This window comes from Desmodus rotundus, chromosome 3 (assembly GCF_022682495.2).
Source record: "Desmodus rotundus isolate HL8 chromosome 3, HLdesRot8A.1, whole genome shotgun sequence".
NCBI classification, from domain to species: domain Eukaryota; kingdom Metazoa; phylum Chordata; class Mammalia; order Chiroptera; family Phyllostomidae; genus Desmodus; species Desmodus rotundus.
In genome coordinates, this window is record NC_071389.1 from 135,579,581 (window position 1) to 135,597,112 (window position 17,532).

A 17,532-nucleotide genomic window follows, 5' to 3' on the forward strand; every position below is an offset into this window, starting at 1 on the left:
ATGCCGCTAACGCCACAATGGTACTAGTAGGACGGTATTGTACAAAACAGTCCTGGGGAAAGAAGCAAATACTAAAATAAAACAGTACTCATGTTGGTAAGACGCTTGAACAAGAGATCCATTAAAATTATTTTTGGGCCATCCAAGCTTGATGTACGTTGTTGCAACTTGCTTTAAAATATATTCCTAAATGGGAATAGGGGAAATAAAGATAATGTCAGTTTCAAATCACTCCATTATGACAACTAAAATTATATAATAAAATGAAAAGATTTTCTAAATGTACCTACTTTACAATATCAGTAAAATTTGGGGCATGATGATTTTATTCAACTTAGTATTTCAAATATAGAAAATAAGAATAAAATATGATTGCAAGATTGGAGGTCTACTCTTTACTTCTTGAATGATGAAGAAGTTTGCACTATTATTTTCAATGACAATTTCTGCAGCAAAACAAGGAAACTGAGGAATGCTGATGATGACACTCGTGCATACATACATACAAGTGTATGGCAAGTTTACGAACATGCGTGCCTAATATTTGTGCATTTTAGATCAATAGAGCATATTTAATGCAAGCTTATTATGAAAGCCTAGCATTGTTCCATCTGACATGCACAGAATACACTTAAGGAAAATGATAGTACTTCAAAGTCAATAACCATTCTGTTAATAACATATCTAAATATCAGTAGCAATGTAAGGTACAGTCTCTTCAATTTAATGTGGTCCTGAATTTTGTCAAAAGAACGATGGCCCTGAAATTACAGTAAAAGCAGTTCCTAACTTTTCCTGAAATTAAGATGTCAGACCTGATATATTAAAGTACAAATATATACAAAAGTGTATTTTACTTTCACAAAAGTTTAATATTGCAGTGTCTCGGTGTTGAGAAAAGAAAAATATAGTAAGTCCAGCATATAAAAATTATGTCATTACTGTAATGACACATTTCTTTGCACATCTTTCCTAAGGGCTTAGACAAAAGTAACAAAACTAACAGTCAAGCCAGGATTATTCCTATTATAAAAGTTAAAATACAGGTGTTTCCATGTAGGTTTAGGGTAAAATGAAAAGAAGCAATTCTAACGGCCATCAGATAATTAGATGCTTCTAATAAACAGGTTTTTATTAGATCTGGTCAGAGTAATTCCAAATGTGTAGGTTAATTAGCAGAGCCAGAATGCCATGAGAAACAGGATAATTTTATTAAACATGAGAAAGACTCTTGAAACTAAGTGTAAATAAATAGTGCTCAAAGGTGATAGAAAGCACAGAGATATATTCTCACTGGCAAATGTCACTGGTGATAAGACATTTAGGGATCTAAAGTTTCTTAGCAGTACTTAATCCTAATCTTATCCAAAATGATCATTACATTAGATTAGGTGGTGGCAGCAGTGAGATTTGGTTTACCAGGCTGCCAGTTTAGGAAATCCGGTCAGGTAACATTTCGGAATGTTTGTCATGTCTTCATGTCTATTTGGATTATCTGTTGTTTGCTTTCTTGTGTCCCATTGGACCCAATTATGAATGGGCTTTTGCCTCAATGTTGATCTTATCCTTGTTAATTAAGGAAGCGAATTGAATTCACTATGTCCTTTCAGATAAAAATAATGACTAAGAGCCTTTGCTGAAACTGCCTATATTCTGTTAAGATCTTTGCAATCCCTCTACCCAGGTTAAGTCTTCTGTGAACATAGAGCCCTTTAACTCTTGGAAAATAAATTTGAACTTCAAGAATTTGCCATGTATATTTGTTTTTAAATTCTGAGGCATGTAAGCTTAATGGACACTTTTAGGCCAGAACAAAAAGTAGCTTGTATTAAATTTCTCATTCAGGTAATTGTCATCACTGTTGCACAGAAAATCAGGACAAAAATGATAACATGAATTAGAAGGAACTGAAGTAACTCAGGATCAGTTAAATATAGTAGATAGTGAGAAAATACTTTATGATGTGAAAATAGAAAGAAGAAAATGTATCTTTTTACATTGAAGACATTGTATTTCTCCATGCGGTCCAGTAATTTATCTAGAGGATAAAGAGCTCGGCTGGCTGCGTGCCAAGGAAGAAAATCCTTCTCCTCAGACAGGTATCTGATAATCTCCAGGGGAATATTCTGAGGCAAATAGCCAGCTCTGCACAGTCAAAAAAGTGAATGTTAATTATATGCAAAAAAGGTACATAATGATGCAAAAATGAAGATTTTACTTATGCAAATAAAAGGCAGAAAGCAAGATTCATCACAGTATAAAGAAGCAATATTCAGTGTTATAAAAACAAAATTACTCACTTTTTAAATATAATCCTACTTAGAATGCCAATGCCCCTTAATATGCAGAGTTGGAGAGTTAAAAGATTTACATGAACACAAAAATATCAAAATGCATGTTTTTTAAAGTATATTTTATTGATAATGCTATTATAGTTATCCCATTTTTTCTCCCCTTTATCCCTCTATGCCCAGTACCCCTATTCCTTCCAGCATTCCCCCCGCACTTAGTTTATATCCATGGGTCATACATATAAGTTCTTTGGTTTCTCCATTTCCTATACTATTCTTAAACTCCCCCTGTCTATTTTGTACCTACTAATTATGCTTCTTTTTCCCTGTACCTTTTCCTCCATTCTCTCTCTTGCCCCTCTCCACTGATAACTCTCCATGTGATCTCCATTTCTGGAATTCTGTTTCTGTTCTAGTTGTTTGTTTAGCTTGTTTTTGTTTTGTTTTTTTAAGTTCAGTTGTTGATAGTTATGAGTTTGTTGTTATTTTACTGTTTATAGTTTTGATCTTCTTCTTTTTGTTAGATATGCCTCTTTAAAATTTCATATAATAAGGGCTTGGCGATGATGAATTCCTTTACTTTATTTGGGAAACACTTTATCTGCCCTTCCATTCTAAATGATAGCTTTGCTGGATAGAGTAGTCTTGGACATAGGTCCTTGCCTTTCATGACTTGGAATAGTTCTTTCCAGCCCCTTCTTGCCTGCAAGGTTTCTTTTGAGAAATCAGCTGATCATCTTATGGGAATTTCTTTGTAAGTAACTGTCTCCTTTTCTCTTTGACTGCTTTTAAGATTCTCTCCTTATCTTTGATCTTGGGTAATGTAATTATGATGCACCTTGGTGTGTGCTTCCTTGGGTTTAACTTCTTTGGGACTCTGGGCTTCCTGGAAGTCTATTTCCTTCATCAAATTGGGGAAGTTCTCCATTATTTTTTCAAATAAGTTTTCAATTTCTTGGTCTTCCTCTTCTCCTTCTGGCACCCCTATGATTCAGATGTTGGAACATTTAAAGTTGTCCCAGAGGTTCCTAAGCCTCTCTTCAGTTTTTGGAATTCTTATTTCTTCATTCTGTTCTGATTCAATGTTTATTTCTTCCTTCTGCTCCAATTCATTAATTTGAGTCCCAGTTTGCTTCCTTCACTCTTGGTTCCCTATATATTTTTATTTCACTTTGTATAGCCTGCCTTTCTTCCATTATTTTGTGGCTGTATTAAATCATTTCTGTGAGCATCCTGATTACCAGTGTTTTGAACTCTGCATCTGATAGGTTGGCTATCTCCTCATTGCTTAGTTCTTTTTCTGGACTTCTGATCTGTTATTTCATTTGGACCATATTTCTTTGACTTGGAACACCTGTTACATTCATTGTAAGGGGCAGAGTCTTAGGTATTCAGTGGGCAGGGTGACCCTCTTCACTGCATTGTGGCACTGTATATGGGGGAGGGGTCAGAGAGGGAACGATGCCACTTGCTCAGCTCTTGCTTCCACTTTCAGTTTGCTTCCCATGAGCCACAAGCAAATTATTCCCTTTCAGGTGCTTCTCTGGTGCTGATTCCTGGGGTATGTGGGCTTATGTACATTCTAGGATCCCATGGGCACTCCCAACAGACTCTCCTGTGAGACTGGCAGTTTCTCCTGCTGCTGCATTCCCCACAGATTTTTACAGCCAGAGGTTTTGAGGCTTTATTTTCCTGCGCTGGAACCCTGAGTTCTGCAGTCTGTCCCACTCCCCAGTTGTTCCTCCTGGTTTATCTACATGTGAATGTGGGACCCCCTGGTCCCCCAGCCACCACCTTGCCCTGCATCTTCTCTAACCTGGATGCCCATCTCCACCCCTCCTACCAGTCTGGATGAATGTCTTTTCTTTGACTCCTTGGCTGTCAGACCTCCACACAGTTTGATTTTCAGGCAGTTCTGGTTGTGTATTGTTTCTAAATTGGTTGTTATCCTTCTTTTGATTGTGCAAGGAAGTGAAGCACATCTACCTACACCTCCATCTTGGCCTGAAGTCCGATTCCTTCAAAATGCAAAGGAAGACATTGTGAAACTTGAATAAAATCTACTCTAGGTATGTTCCTTCTCAGAAACTCTTCAGAGGTCATAAGTTATTGAAAATAATTGATTACTGAAATAAAATTTTAATTCCTCTGGAATTCTCTCTACTTTTCATGTAGTTCTGTGTAATAATATTTAATACTGATTACTTTCAAAATGATGATGAAATTAAAGTGGCTTCTTAAAGTCTTGACTATAACTATGTTACCTTACAATTTAAGCATTTTCCAAACCTGCCTGTTTTGGGTTTTTTTTTTAATGCTTTCCATGGCACCTATGAATATCAGAAACATAGCCATGAGTGATAAAATGTTAGAGTTGAAAGTGATTTATCTAGAAGTCATTATTATATTTTTAAGAAATCAGAAAAATACTGTATTTTCTCAGAGATTTAAACATACTAGGCTTATGTCATTACAATTTATTGTGTTTTTCATCTCTACAAATGGATGAACATTATTCAATGATGTATGCTTTGTGGGCAACATGTCTACAAATAAAAAGATGACAACTAATGTTACAGAAAGAAACTCTCCTTGAGAAAAGGACTGAAACGGACAAAGAGCCTGAAACCACTAACGTTCCATGTGCAATTAGACAAATAAATTCATCTCTTCAAGCCTTATATTCCTCACCTATGAAATAAGAGGGTTGAACTAAGAAACATTTTGCTTTAGTTTCAAACATGTTTTATTCTAACCTACTTTTCTATAGTTTAACCTGCTGAGAAATAATTACAATAAATGGGCATAATTTATTTAAGAAATTGAAGAAATAGCTTATAATTTTTATACTTCCTATTCTTTAATTGTTGAATATGTACAAGTCTAAGAGTCAGGACTTGGATCTAGGTTTTATAAGACCCTGTACAGTGTAAAGAAAATAAAAGTAAAGCAAGCCTGATAGAAATTTCAAACAATGGCAAGGCACGTAAAGTATTCATTAGATAGAGACAGGGAGCAAGTTCTGTTTTGAGTCCTCACGGCAAAAAATTGCTCACTGTTCACCAGAATCCATGCTTTCCTTTACTCCTTAGGATAGACCATGATTTCCATTTCCTTGGTTGTTAGGTACGGTTATGTGACTAAGATCTAGCCAACAGAATATGAATGCTCCTCACTGCCGGGGTCATTAGCTCTTCCATGTTCTTTTTCCTTGAAATGAATCTTCCAGGCAGGTGTGGAATTCTTACATTTAATGTGTCAGAAACCTAGCTGGGTAGGTTGACTGCATGCCCAAGTACCAGTTTTCACACCTCGTTCCGTTATGTAACTGTTATGTACATTTCTATTGTGTTTGATCCTGCTACAAATTTGGGTCTACTTTTTAAAAGCAGTTAACCTTCTCCAATGCAGTCTTCAGATAAGAAACATATAACGCTCAAATTGCCCTCATTTTGTACTGTTACAAACATATATAGATAATTACCTACTACATAATTCAATATACGGGATCCGGCTCAAATAGTGTCCCGTTTTATTACAAAACCTTTTTATTACAAAATCATAAGCATGTAATTCTGTAACATAACAATATCACATGCAAGCACACTACATAACATTTTTGGTGAAATATTCAGATTAAAACTATAAATTATTACACCGATATTATTACCCCTCCAGCCACACTCAAGCAGGCCTTCCTTCTGTCAGACTCTGTATTTGCATTTGGTTTACAAGATCCAAATATGTAGCTACACTCAATTGGACAAGAGGATGATCAGCCTCATTACAAGAGTAAGACTGGCCGAAGATAATCTTGCTGAACAAGTTACTAGTTTAGATATGTGTTTGTGTAATTGGCTAGTAATGATATCTGTGATTACTCCTGCTGATAATGCAATCAATTACAGGCAAGTGTGTGGAATCCAGGGAGTGGAACACTACATTAGCACAAAGTAATCAGCCCTATAGGAAACGCACTCAGGGTCCTGACACTGACGCGCGGTTTCCCTAAATTTGCATCATCACAGGGAAATGCCACGAACAAAAGAGGGAGGAAAGTAGAAAATGTAAAGAATATATCATGCATAACTAAATGTGTTTTATTAATATTTTAGGAAGAAATTGTAGATAATGTCCATCTTCTCCCCTGCTGGGGTGGGGTTGGCATACAAAATGATGTAGGAGTCAAAGAAAAGACAGTGGGGAAGAGGGTCAAATGAGAAAAGTGGAAGAAATAGATGAAAGATTCCTGTCTACAGCTATACAGTTACTCCTCCCATCCCCTCAGCCCCCAACCACACTCCCCCTCTTCCTCCAATTTATTGAAGCCTGCAATAAAGTATATCTCTGCGTACAAGAGATTTTTTATAAGAAGGAAGTTAAAATAAGACACTATTAGCTGATCTTGCAATGCACTGATCTTAGCTGTTTTGTTTTCACCTAAGATCAAAAACTCCTTTTTAAAAACCCTCTGAATTCCTGTGAATGTTAACTCCTGAATCTGCCAAGATTGGTGGCTTGTACACAAAAAACCTATTTTACTATGAATTTTCTTTAAAATCAGTTGGTTTCTGAGTGCTTGAAACTTATGAAAAAATAAAAAGCACAGTCCTCAGACTCTTCAGAGCATTATACTCCAGTCTTCGTTAATCGAATATTCATTTAAAACCAGTAAGTAGCCTGGTGCACAGTTTACAATATATGAGAAGACACTGTAACTGTCCCTTAGGGCACAGGTCTTTAAAGTAATGCTGAAATGCTTAACTAAAAAGTTTACTATTGTATTATTATTCTGTATTACTCGTTATTAAAAGACTTGTGTGTGTTCTTTATGGAAAGATACTATGGTGAAGACTGGGAACACCACTAGTCCTCAGGGTACCAGGGGAAAAAAAGGGAAATAATGGGAGGTGTATCTCTGTCAACCAACAGTCCATTGAACAATTCCTACAGAAAATAAAGATATGATTCAGGCATCAGTGATCTGATGTCTGAAGACATGAAAAGGAAGTTACTTATTTGGAACCCCATAAAATTAGAAATGTAAAATGTTGTACAAAAAAAGAGTTCTGATAGTCCCCCTCTACCTTGTCCATCACTTTCAGGAAGCATTCTCCCAACACTGATTTAGGCACCTCTTTTCTGGGATCACATAACACCTTGATGCACCTCTATTCATAATAATTATCATGATATTAATTATAATTTTATCATAACATAATCTTTCTCACTCCATGGACTTTAAGGAAACAAAGTATGTGTTACCCATCTTTTTATCCACATAGCCTAATACAGAATCTGTTGCAAAATAAGCACCCAATAAATGTTCCTTTAACTAAATTATAGCAATAATGTAATTGTTCTTAAAAACAAGGGCACTTTACAAATATATTGCAACTTAAACATAACCATAATTTTCTAAGGTTAAAAGACACCAGCAGGATAAAAAAAATCTATTATAATGATATTTATAATATTTTTGCTCATCTTGTTTACTGGTGATACACATGATAGAAGATAAGACGGCCACTGCTGTCTATTCCATAGTTTCAGATGAGCTAGTCTATACCAAAATAAAATAGCTTTATGGCCAATAAGAAAACAGAGGCATTCTATAAACACCTCTGTTCCTTTCTATGATTAACAAATTATATTCTACACTCCTAGAAGCACCAGTGTTTTTTATATCATGCATTTAAAGAAGTTGATGGAGGGCTTGGAAATCTCTTTTCCCTAGTCAGTAAATTGACAAGAGTAGATCACATGATCTGCAGGGTCTTTTTTTTAGTAACCATTTAATAATTAACAATAAAACACCAGAAATATTGTTTTGCTACCTTTATAGTCCTACTACTAACGCTAAAACTACCCTATCCTCTCCGCCTGCTTTTTTATTTCCAAGCACAATTCCTCAGGAAATCAGCCACCATTTAAACACAGGGGGCCTCTGGGTACACAATAATGTTAAGAAGCAGAATCAATCTTTGGCCATTAACTGGAAGGGTTCATAGATGTTAGCTAAATTCCCCAAAAGGAAAAGTTGTTAGCTTTATGGCCAAAGTTAACTAGTTATTTTTTTAGAAAACTATCAACTTCACTATTATAAACTATTTTATACTGAAGGTTTACTGTATATTGGAAGTTATGGTATTATAGAAAGAAGGTGTAAGTTTGTTTCAGCTCAGTAGCCTCAAAGTCAGTATTGTGATGCCCGTTTCTTTTTTTACGTAAAGGAGCTAAAGTGTGTGGAAGATGAGCCCTTTGCCACATTCACTTGGTTAACAAGTGACAGAACTGAATTTCAAAGCCACGACTGACAAGCAAGCTCCCTCTAGTTCTACCACATAAGGCTGCCTCCCCAAATACCATAGGAATTAGGGTTAAATGCTTTCTTTCTCCCTTCTTTTGATGTCTGTTTACATGTTACTATCATAGCACTGATCACATTAAACCTAATACACAGTAAATACATGATGTAATCCCAGGTGATATGAAGGGATAGTAAACAAGGAGAAAGCATTAGGGAAAGGAGAATTATAGGGGAATTACTGAAATAAGGTGCTTAAGAAAGGCCTCTGTGAAGACTCCTGCATGAAGTGAGATAACAGGTTGGGTGAATCTGGTGGGAGAGCAATTCTGATTGGCTGGGGAACAGGGGGTTCAATGGTCCTGAGACAGGAACACATCTGAGATGCTGAAAGATAACAAAAAAAGGCCTTTGTGGTTGGAGTGAACTGAGCCCAGGAAGAAGAGGCTGGTAGTGCTAGACCATGAGAGACCTCAAATGATAAGGGCTTCAGCTTGTTTTTAAGACAGAAATGATCATCTGATTTAGGCTCTAAACAAGTAACTCAGGCTTCAGTAGAGAGCAAACTCAATATGCCACCTGGCCTTCCCAAGATGAGAAGACACTAAAATATAATTCCCAGGTGACTGAAATATAATTTCCTAGGTGATCCTAGGAAACCATGTACGCATTAAGCTTATAAGAAAAACATGCATTAGTGAGCAAAACTGATGACATGGAAACAGACATAATGATTTTCATCAAAGGCTATGAACAATATTTGTTTTAAAAAAGAGTCTCTTATGCAGGTATCAAAGCATATTCCAAAAGCATATTCATGCAGTATTTATTGTTCCTCAATTGCTAGTAAACAGCATTAGATAATGTGGGAAGGTCACTGAGAAATCATTTAAGTAATGAACACATTTTTACATAATTTATATATAGGAAGTTGTATGTTCCACTTAAGGTTAATTAACAGAGTTATTCCAGAATTGAAATACAGACAATAGTCTGGAAGGTCATGGAGAAAATTATCCACATAGTTTATGATTTCCATGGAAAATACAATGCTTAACGTTGGTTTTGGAATACTGCTTACTGAGCCATAAAATTTTCTGGTGCTCTACAGAGCCACATGGGAATAAAAAGGATTTAAAAAATCCAGCAGTGTTTTGCAGAGTTTGAGTTCCCTGGCATTGGGATATCAAATCGTTAATCTAAAGGTCCATAAATCAGTGGAGCTTCTAACATCCTATCAGGCTGCTTTTTAGAAAAATGTGTGAATAATAGGAAAGTAGAAAAGAGAAAAACATAATTCAAACCAAACCACTTAAAAATAACTGGGTATATTTCCTCTTGTCTAATATTTATGTCAAAGTTTTGCATTTTGTATAGATTTTATTATATAGTACACAAGTCTTTATATTTAACTTATAATAATTTTTCACATTATTAGGAATTCCTCATAATTATCTTTGGATTAGTTCTAACAACAGTCTCTTGGGAAGAGAAATACACTTCACTATTGTTGAATGTTTTGATTTGGGGTATATACATTTTTCACATTCATAAGTAGCAGAGCTATGGATACCTTTGTGTATAATGCTTTACCTATTCTGAATGGTTTCCTTTGGGTGGAATACCTGAATTAGAATTATCATGCTGAAGGTTATAATATATTGTGGTTCTTGGCAAATCCGAGGTCATGGTTTCAGGCTTCGTCAATCAGCAACTGGTCTCGGACAAAGAAACACGGGCAGTTACTGTGGGGCAACACTGGTTTGGCAGCCCCCGCGGGCCAGTCCCTGTGCCCCGCTCCATGCGTGCATCAGGTTATCGAAGACTCATGGCTATATCCTGTAGTTAGAAATATTACTATCTTCATTTTACGGGTCAAAACAGAGGCCCCAAAAGTTTACCTAACCTCTCCAGGGTCATAGCAAGCAAGGGTGGTGCTGATAATACAAGCCAGTCTTCTGCACCGAGTCTGTGACATTCTTATCACTTTCCAAAAAAGCCTGGTGAGTGATTTTGTATTCCTTCTGCCATCTTCTAGTAAAAAATATGAGGAGATTCGTCAGGGGATATCACGTGGTAGTAATCTGTAGAGGCTTTATGAGAAAAACAATACACTAGAACTTAGGAGGAAGGAGAGAATGTTCTGGTCCATGGCTGTGATTTGGAAATGGGGGTCCTAGTGTACTCATGGTAGACACAGCTTTTAGAGGTTGGTCATTTTTGTCCACTTATGCCAAAACCGCTTTCTTCATCACTGCCCCCAATTTCTTGGGTTCATCCAGTACCTAGTCTAATCTCCATAATTCAAGGAACAGCCTAGCTCAGACTCTTGCCTGGAGGCACTGATCCCAGTTAGCAGCCATATACCTACCATGAAGCACATGCATTACAGCAACACTTTGCTTTTAGAAATATTTTTAACACAGGAGAGAACAATAGATAAAGTACTATGGTGTAAAAAAGGAAGGAGAACTTATTGTATTAAATTATGATCTTTAATTTAAATAAGAGGGATTGCCTCAACCAAAACATATTTGCCATCTCAAGGTCTTATAGGAGAGGGAAGAGTGATGGCTATAGGATGAGGTCTGGAGGTGCTAACTCACACTGAGAAGGAAAGAACAAAGCCCTCAAACAATGGCGTATGTATAGAGCATGTGCTTTCCGCACATAACTGGGCCTAGACAATCTGCCTCGATTAAAACTCACAACAAGAAAGCTCATACCCAAGCCAACCCCACCCCCAGTTTATCCACAGAAGTATTGCTACACATGTGTGGTCATTATAATTCCTTATGTCGTTTTCTAAATGTATAGCTAAGGTCTACATTTTAGACCAACACAAAAGTTAGTGATAATATAGGAAGATAGAATCCAAAAAGTAAATGCATTTTTGAAAATAAGAAAAACACATTTGAGATGTAATCTGGCCATGCAAAAGAGAATGAAAACTCAGTTTGAAAGGTTTTAGAAGAGCTGCCAAAAAATGATAAAAGGAATCTAACAAAAGCAGAGTGATAGCATCCCATTTATTCTGGGCTCTGCAGCCAACTTGAAGAAGCTTCTGGCCAGTTAGAACATTTTGAATTTAAACATTAAATATACTTAAATTCATAGGTCAGAATGATACTTAAATGAAAACAGAACAAAACAAAGTAATTGGTCTCTATGAAACATGCTAAAGAACTGGCTCATTATTTTTGAAAATGAAAAATGCAGGGAAACAAATCAAGTATTTATCTTGCCTTTCCTTAAAAACTGCATCACTGGGTCACCAAATAGTAAATGAGAACAAGTTTCTCTTTAAACAACTAATCACCTTACAAATGAAAAAGTAATAAATGAATCACCATTTTGCAGCATCTAATGAATTAATAGATTTAAGCATTGAACAGCAATAGCTGCAAATATCATAAAAAGAGAGACAACTATTTATTTTATTTGTTCATGTACAGTAAAATTGTTAAAAATGTAAACTTGTAATGGTTCAAGCCCCTAGCTAGGATTACCAATTTACAGGTGATACAGCAGAAGAACATATAAAAGCGCAGAGTGGGGATGCAGTCCACAAAATCCAGACTGTGGGAAATACACATAATTCTTCACCAAATACTATAGAAAGAAATTTTTTTAAAGGTGAAAGGGAAAATCAATTGTTTACAAAAGACCAAAAGTACATATCAACCAATCACAGAGCAATAACATCATTTGGATACCAAATCAAAAAAAAAACCTCTTTTAAATATATGCTATTTAGGAGACAACTGGAAATCTGAGCACTTCCTGGATATTTGATACTACTGAGGAAATGTTAATTTTAGGTCACCATGTTTAACAATGTCATCACATTTACAGATACACAGTGAAAATTATTTTGATGAAATAATTCATCAACATAATGGAATTCCCATCAAACAGCACCAAAAGGTTGGATGGGACAGGGGTGAAACAGGACTGACCACGAGTTAATTGTTGGTGCTCAGCAACATATGCAAGGGCTTCATTACACAGTTCTGCTGATTTGGAACATTTTTGAACTTCTTCATAATAAATAGTTAAAAAGCCAAAGCAGTGCCTGCGTCTTATTTACCTCTATATTCCCAGTGTGCATCATAAAGCCTTCATATTGTACATGCTTAAAAATATTTGCTGAATAACAACATTTCCAGGCTCAGTTTTTATCTTTACAAAGTGGAAGACATGGTATCACCTCCCAGGGTTACTGCGAGTGTTAAGAGACGAGAAGCAGAGAGTATTTGATGGACTGTAAAAATGCACACAGGAGTGGAGTATCTGAAGGCTGAAGAACCAGAACTAGAATTCAGCAAACACATGTTCCACATTTGTATTCTGACCTTGATTTGTTCCTTACACCGAGCTACTAAACTCATGGAGAGATCCCAGCACATTCATTTTTCCCTTAGGGACAAAGTACCAAATGGTAGTGTAATTGCCAAGGGAAAATTATTGCTCTGTTCTGAATTATTTCCATCATAAATCTAAAACCAGTCAAACAGGCTCTGTCACAAAAACGACAGGGTTGCTGTACAGTGATGAGAATCCCACATACGCATGCCCCATAAATCCCAGAGTACCACAAGCCTCCAAAGTCATTCTGAATCATGCGTTTAAATCAGAACAGAGAAGCCAGGCTGGCAGCATGTTGGTCAACACTATGAAAACAAGGAAAATGAGGTGATTTAGTTGGCCTTTAGTTGGAGAAATATCCCATCATCTGTCTTATGTAGATTGTACAACACGTGACCAGCATTTTGTTTGTTTGGCTTTGCACATTTCTATTGCATCACAGCGGGGGGGGGGGGGGGGAGTCTTTTTCCTCTAGGAATGATAAGGGAACAATTCCAAGCAACAATAGTGAATGACAGAAAAGGGATAGAGAGACATACCTTCCATGTGTGTCCTGCATCTTCTCCTCTAATCTTAGTAAAATATTCATCTTATGGAGAAATGAAATATCTAATCTACTGCTTTATGATTTAATGTGGCATCTTCCTGCCTCTCAGAATATTATTCTCTGTTCCAAATTAAAGTTAAAAGCCACTCAACGCTATTGCAGATAAAATATGGAAGGTAAAAATACTTTTTATTACCAGAGATAGAAAAAGGACTTCAACTATATAATTCATTGTATAGAGAAAAAAGTTGCTATTTTGGAAAAGATAGCTATGCCCACTTGAAATCACCTTTGGAGAAGCAGGCATATTAGCTAGACTTTTGATACTTTGTTCTCCCACACAAGGGTGATAAATGATGAAATAAAGGACAGAGCTAAACAAATTTGCTGAGCCGCAGAGAATATAAATGGTGGTATCAAAATGATGCTATCAAAATATTTGAAAATTTGTACCTACAAGGAGTTTTAGATTTATTTGAAAAAAAATTTCAAAATTCTTGGAAGAAAAATACATTGAAACCCTTTTTAAATCAGCTTAAAACTATGCACATATATGCATATTAAAACAGCAGAAATTCTATCCTTTGGGACACTATCTTGTAGACGATTTACAAAACCTTCAGGGACAGGTTAGGGAGGGAAGTAGCTTCCTCTAATAGCTACCTCGCTCCCATATTTTTCAATTTTAGTTTCAACTTCCAGTGTCACAAAGTTCTAAGGATATGTTAGTTATAAAAAACAATTTAATTAATCCTGGATTCCCAGCTCAGAAATACAAGATCTTACTAACCCTTTCATTGATCTTCTTTAATGCTGATGATGTTTAAATAAAACTTAGAAAAAGTAATGATAATGATGCTTTAACTCCCTAATGATGACTAGCAATTACACAACATTCATAATATACTGTGTCTTAACGATAACATCGTTAATTTTAATAAGTCCTATAGTTAAGCCACTTCTTATTGTCTGAAAATTTACCCCTCAATTACCACCTAAAGGAAGTAATTTTTTTAAGTTAAAACATCAATGAAAACACAAAATAATAACAAAAATGTGCTAGTTAATTCAGAGCAAGAATATATATTTATATTATTCTAAAATATAAGTGTAAAAATAAAATACACCTTTTTTTACAGGAATCATGTCAGTTGAAAACGTTTTATATTTTGCTAAAATGACCACATGTAGTTAAACAATATTATTGAAATTGAAAGTGATATGAAATTGTAAAATCTAGAAATTTCCTCCAGGTAAGAGAATCACTTTTATAAGATGAAAATTCTGGGAAAAAAGTAGTAAAGGTCATTAACATTATTATTTAATATGTTATACTAGTATAAAAGTTATTTTCACAAGAATCACATGCTTAAAAATATAAAGCAGAAACAGAAAAAAGATAACAAAGTGATAAAATCTTTTAAAAAGTTATAGTTTTAGAAAAATGTCAGATAATTGAGATACTCCATGTAATTAAAATACTCCTAAAAAACATACTGATATTCTTTTCTTTCAAAAGGACTTCATCTCAATTACGTTAAATTAACCTGATTTTTTTCCTATGCATTTATCTGTAGTTAAATCTTTATTCATTGAGCCCCCAAAAAGATGAGGAAATCGGCAAAGTTACACTTTCTAACAACTGTTGTCCCCTCCGGATTTGCACTTGCTGAATTTTTTCTAGTGTTGTTTATTTTTTTGTTTACAGATTTACCTTCTATTTTATAACCTTCGCGTCTCTTTCTCCATTGTCGATGCCATGCGCAAGCTCATTCAAGACTCACCATTACTTCTTTGTAGTCAAAGAATTACTTGATGACATAAAGATTTTGTCACCTATCTACTGAAATATTTGGGGGTTAGAGGAGCCTGAATTTTCCACTTTGTAGGTAACTTGCTTTGTTCAATCTTTAAAGTTTGGGGTATTCATCGAGATAGCTCTCAATGTTAATTCCTCTGTGTGAGGTTTTTTTTTCCCCTAATACACAGGCGCCTTTGCAATCTGCATATTATCATCAGTATGGTAAAAAAAAAAAATTGTACTCCTCCTTTGTCTTTAAATTTTTTCATGTGGTTTCTTCTTTTTCTTAAATATTAAGTGTGCACACAACCACACTAATTCTTACATTTACATTGTGATTTTCATTGTTTTTTCCACTTCATTCATCTCAACTATCTCAAGCTTATTCTCCACGTCCCTGACTCTCTTTCCCCCAATGTCTGTGAAATTTTCACTGCTTCTGATATGGCTCGCTTCAATCCCTGTACTGTCAGACCATTTTGTCCCTTGTATTGCCTTATCTTCTTTATTCTTTTGCATGCTTTCTTTAAACTCTTGCCTCAAAAGAAACCACACTTCTTTGTTTTAATTCTTTTAAATCACATAGATGAGTGTATTTAAATTTTGCTTGATGTTATAGTTCTTCTGTTGTTACTATGATTCTTAATTACCTTTAGTGTGGCATTTTCCCATAGTTCTACAGCTTTTCGGATGTTTCATGTTTAAATATTGCTCCTATTTAAAGGGAGTAGTCTTAGCCAGCAAAGGTAGTTGCTAATAGATTGTGACAGAAGAGCAACCACGGTGAGTGAGTTCGAGTAGTATCAGTTTACATTTGGGGTTTTCATTTCAGACCTGCTTCTAAACAAATCTGTAGTTCCATCTGTTTAGGGCATACTTCTGCCCCAGAGTCCCATTTCAGAATATGCTGGAAAGCCATGTGATTCATAGCTCAACCTCCTACTGCAGGTTATCGTTATGGTGATTTAGCATTTAATTGTTTCTCTCCAGCTGTCTCAATTAATGGTTGCCAAGCCAATTGCCATATATATTTCTTCCCCATCCTATCATTTCTGCCCCTGGCTTCCTGCAAAAACCCGGAGTTTGTAATCTTCTCTTCCAGGTCTGCGTTTGTTTCCTACTCTTGCACGTGGAGAAAGATTCCGCAGTGAAAGCCATCATGCCCCCAGACGCCACCACTCCAAACAAGGCAGTTCCTTCATGGATGTGCTCTCCATCGTTTGTAGATTTCTAAGTCCCATACAGGACCTGTAGCTACTTTTATCTACTTCGGTACCTTTCTGCGTGTTGGTCCATAATTCATTGTATTTATCAGCCATTCTTTATTTTTCTTTTCTCTCCTTTTTTATTGGCAGTGAGTGTTGGGAAAGCAGGGCAGTGCAGATGTTCCTCCAACTGAACATCTTTAAAAATCAAAGAAGAATAAACAAACAGAAAATGGTCCCGCTAATGTGCGGCCTGAGAATATCGTGTTGAAACCAGCACTGTGTATTTCCGGTAGCATATTCCGTTGGTATCTGCGGAGCACTCAGCTTGTTCTTGACCAAAACACTTTCTTTTTTCATTCTGAGGACACAACCAGATTTCATTTACCCGACTCCCTCAAAGTTATGTGTTACCATGTAACTGATTCCTACCAAACGAAAGTGGGCAGGCGGGATCTGAGTCTTTTCCGGACTGGCATGTCAACAACACCTACTGTGTGTTTCTCCGTGCTCTCTCTCCTGCTGTCTTGCTGGCAAGGAAAAACCACAATTTGACACAGAGGCTACTTAGTAAAGATAACAACTTGAAGTCTAGGAGGAGATCAACTTGATAGTAATTCTTTTCAAGTAGAAAAAGAGCACAGGGAAAGAGCTGAAGGGTCTGGTTTTCCTGGATTATCTGATGAGCTCAGATAATCCAATATGTTAAAGAAATTCAAAGAATCAGAGAACCAATCTCTAACCTAATTGTGGGAGTGCATACCAACTAATAGAATTGCCTGGAATAAAATAGGGAGGCTACTAATTTCTAAGAGAATTATGCTACTAAAGATGCTATAATCTTGGACTAAAAGAATGTGTGACTGTTTAAGGTTTGAAACAATCCTTCTGTACTCCACCTTCTCCAGGCAGGGAAGTGGGATGACAACACTGAATGTCACCCAAGGAAGGTACGTGGCCAACACTGACCTCATACATGTCTATGGAGGATGATGAAACAGGAGGAGTCTCCC

At 36.0% G+C, this 17,532-nt stretch overlaps 1 protein-coding gene across 1 annotated transcript in view; it reads right to left on the reverse strand.

Annotated features, from left to right (window-relative positions):
* TRHDE (thyrotropin releasing hormone degrading enzyme) overlaps window positions 1–17,532 on the reverse strand; it is a 372,616-nt gene that overhangs the window by 37,556 nt on the left and 317,528 nt on the right. Inside the window, exons 13-14 of the mRNA XM_024576381.3 lie at window positions 1,998–2,145; window positions 89–186 (exon numbers count right to left, since the gene is read on the reverse strand). Coding sequence (XP_024432149.2) covers window positions 89–186; window positions 1,998–2,145 — 246 coding nt within the window. The remainder of the gene's footprint in view (window positions 1–88; window positions 187–1,997; window positions 2,146–17,532) is intronic.